Source organism: Atta cephalotes (genome assembly GCF_000143395.1).
Source record: "Atta cephalotes unplaced genomic scaffold scaffold00021, whole genome shotgun sequence".
NCBI classification, from domain to species: Eukaryota; Metazoa; Arthropoda; class Insecta; order Hymenoptera; family Formicidae; genus Atta; species Atta cephalotes.
The window spans coordinates 4780146-4783958 of record NW_012130085.1 but is presented as its reverse complement, the minus strand read 5'-3'; the positions used below and the strand labels follow the sequence as shown (position 1 = coordinate 4783958).

Below are 3813 nucleotides of genomic sequence, written 5' to 3'. Positions count from 1 at the left end.
AACACGAAAACCATTAATGATCGATACTTTTCGATACAATGAATTGAATCACTAGATAAAAAGTATGAGCAACGAAGTAACAGTATATTAGTAGTATTATTAATTTAAACATTCTAGATTATTAATTTAAACAATCGATAATCCATGGTACCCTGTGATTCATGGTGTCCTAGTTTCCCCTCTATATAACATTTTTTCCCGGATAGTGAAATCTTTTATCGCATATTAGAAAAATTCCAATGAATTCGAATGATAAAGTCCACAAAATACTTGTTACAATATACATATAATTCGATTGTATAGAAATTTCATCTCTCGCGATATTCAACGCTCTAATACTCAATGTGAAAATCTAACCCTCTGTCAACAATGTGATGAAATTTTCATCCTTTGTCTACAATCTAGGTCCTTCAATTTCAGTGTAGATTTTTACATTGTTCTGGACTTTATAAAAATCTGAAAAAATTCTTATATACTTGTGAAAGTTTTAACAACGAGCTTTTACTATCGCATAGTATAATAGAAGTTGGAATGTTTTTTACTTATATTTTTTATAAATTAAATTAATCTATCAGAATTCGCAATCAAATAATTGACTGTGTCTTTAAAGTCCGTTGGAGAACTAAACTAACAATCGAAATGTGATTTTTATATTATAAGGAAATAATAAAAGAAAGAGGGGCAAGGAATAAAGGATAAGTTATATTAGCGATAAAAGACACGCATTTATTATGGCTTCTGAACGATATTATAGTAATTGCGTTGAAGTAACTTTTGATTACGATATTGGGAGACCACGACTTGGGGATTTGGGATGTGACGGACACCGAGGTTAGGCTTGCTTTTCATGCCAAAACCGGAGATGCGATGATGCGGCTGTGGTATGCGCAAAGCGACTTTAGCGGCGGCGTTTACGTTTGCGGAAGCTAGCGATTCTACCGGCGAATTCTTTTCGGTACTACTCATACGTGACACTGCGACATCCGAAAGAGTCTTTAGATTCGATTCTTGCTGTCCTTTGCCGCGTTGTTGTTCCAGTTCCTTGGATTTACGGACGACTGTGCCAACGGTGCTGCTGGTTGTGGATCGCGCTGATAGTTTCGACAACGGTGGTAAAGAGGAAGATGAGGAAGAGGTGAGAGAAGATGAGGAGGAGGACGAGAAAGATGGAAGATGATTGCTGCCGGGTAACGTAGCAGACAAATCGAGAACATTGTCGTTGTCATTATTGTTGACAATGGTACCGCCGCTGCTGAGATCTAATGGCGTTTCATATTTGGAAGTAATATTCGACACTATTACGCTGGTCGCGGCAAAACTAGATGATTTCGCGACGCGTATAGGCGTCAATGGTGGTGGTTCCTTCATCTTCGGCATGACAGGCACAGTCACGGGCGCGGTAGGCACGGGTGTGGCGACGGTGACAGCAGCGGCGGCGGAAGTAAGAACGGACGCTGGCGTCTTTATGACAGACGGCGTTAATTCTTCCTTCTTGGAGATAATAGTCTTGAGAGCATCACGCATCTTCTTCTCCGCCAGCAAACTTCGCACGCGGTTCGCCTTGTTTTCGCGCAACTGCTTCTCTAGCTTGTCATGGTTCAAATTGTCCATCTTGTCGGTGCCACTTTGTGTTCGTTGTTTCGCCATTCTGTCACCGCTGGCTTCGTTAACGGCTATCAGGCCCAGTCGCCGCAGAATCTCCTCGTCTTTCTTCGGACTTTCCGATTCGTCATTGCTCTCCGATGTTTTCGTTCGTTCCGACATCTCCTTATTAATCTTTTTTGCCTTGGAACACTCCTTGAACTTAGTTTCTTCATTTTGATTGTTTATGTTCTGCGCGATATGCACGACCTCATCAGGAATACTGTCGATGATATCCTCGATTGTTTCTTCCGTCTCTATTACGACACATTCTTTGGTTTCCTCTCGAGCTACTGGACTTGTCGGCGATCGCTGCTGCACTGCAATCGCTTTGAGCTTGTCACGTCTAACTGCTCGCATCTGTAACAGTTTCTCCTTCGTTTGACTACTTGCACCACCTCCGCTCCCACCCCCTCCACCGCCTGTCGCCCCGGAAGTAATCCTCGGAGGACGCGGCGTCAGGCGGACCTTAAGCTTCAAGAGATCCTCGCGTGGCACTGTGGTGATCTCCGCGATCACTCGCTTGTGTCGTTTGTGCCGCTTCCGATGTTCCAATCTTGCCATATCCTTGTTCTTTGTTTTCTCTAGCGATCGATGACGATTGCTTGTCGACAGTTCGATGATTGATGGAGGATCCGGGGTACGCATAACAGGAGTCACTTCACATCGTGGTTTTTCGTTTTTATCTCTTTGTCACGAACATTGACATTTGTTTCGAGAGCACGAGGTGGCTCTATGTTACGAACTTCCTCTTCGTGCTCACGATTGGGCTTGGGACTGGGTGGTGGGGTCGGTGGTCGCTGTATATTTTCCATCGCTGGAACATCCTTGGTCACATCGTCCTTGTACGTGGGAACTTTCGAGATTGAAACCTGCCCTTCCTTTCGTAACACCCGGTAAAATAGCTTCATTGGCGCATCCTGCAACAGATGGAATCATCGCGCCGCCTTTCATAACGTCTGCACCGGGCAGCCCAACCGAGTAGATTCGGTTATAACAAATACCAAAATTTATAACTATTGCTACTTGGTAAGTTTATTTATTTTATTACTATCAACTTTACAAAAAAACTGCAAAAGACGAAAATTATTTATTTTCTTTTCGCTTAGAACTCTACGAATTTTTTCAGTATTTTTTATCAACTTTTTATTTACTTCATTTTCTTATTTTTACCAACATGAGAAAATACGATATTAAAAAATTCTGAAAAAATTCTAAAAGAATTCTTAGAGAAAAAAATAAATAATTTTTTTCTCTTGCAGTTTTTTTTTATTAGACTTCTCGAGAATACTTTTCTGTTCAAGTTAGAAGATAATACTTTTGAATATAAATCGACAGTTTAACGACCGTGAACGATAAAATATCGAAATATTGCCGCTAAAAATGGCACGCATTGTAATATCAATAGCAATGAAATGTTTTTTGTAATTGCTTTTTAATAAATAAAATGCTAAAGTTAATTAAAATGTAATGAATAAGTTTCCTTAACATTAATCCTTAAGTACTAATGAAAAATTACGCATGAGTATGTATTAACAAATATTCAACATTTGCCTCTTTCAGACTTGAGATTAGAATAAGAAAAGAATATACATATAGGTTATTTTTACAAATGTATTAGATGTACAACTTTGCTTCCGCCGTTTTTTTTCCGAAATTCGAGGCTTTATTGTAAAAAACTGGTTATACATTTATGATTCAAAGTATTATCCATCGCTGGCCACTACTTTCTCCCATCTTTCGGGTAGCGTACGAATCCCGCGTCGAAAAAACTGGTAATCTTTTGAGGTCGAGCATTGTCATGCTGCAAAATCTTTATCGTGTCTCTCGTTGTATTGCGGCCGTTTGTCAATGCTCGGCTCAAACGCATCAATTGCGTTCGATACCGATCGTTTGTGATTGTTTCAGTCGGTTTTAACAGTTCATAATACACTACGCCGAGCTGGTCCCACCAAATACAGAGCATGACCTTGGAGCCGTGAATATTCGGTTTGGCCGTCGACGTGGAAGCATGGCCGGGAACTCCCCATGATTTTCTGCGCTTGGGATTATCGTAATGAACCCATTTTTCGTCCCCAGTCACAATGCGATGCAGAAATCCCTTCCGTCTTTGCCTTTCAAGCAACTGTTCACAAGCAAACAAACGCCGTTCAACATCTCTCGGCTTCAATT

General features: G+C 40.7%; 1 protein-coding gene across 1 annotated transcript in view; it reads right to left on the bottom strand.

Annotated features, from left to right (window-relative positions):
• Positions 1 to 705: 705 nt before the first annotated feature.
• Positions 706 to 3813, bottom strand: part of LOC105619425 (polycomb group protein Psc-like) — a 7554-nt gene continuing 4446 nt past the window's right edge. Inside the window, 2 exon segments of the mRNA XM_012200946.1 lie at positions 706 to 2318; positions 2321 to 2561. Coding sequence (XP_012056336.1) covers positions 730 to 2318; positions 2321 to 2561 — 1830 coding nt within the window. The 3' untranslated portion in view covers positions 706 to 729.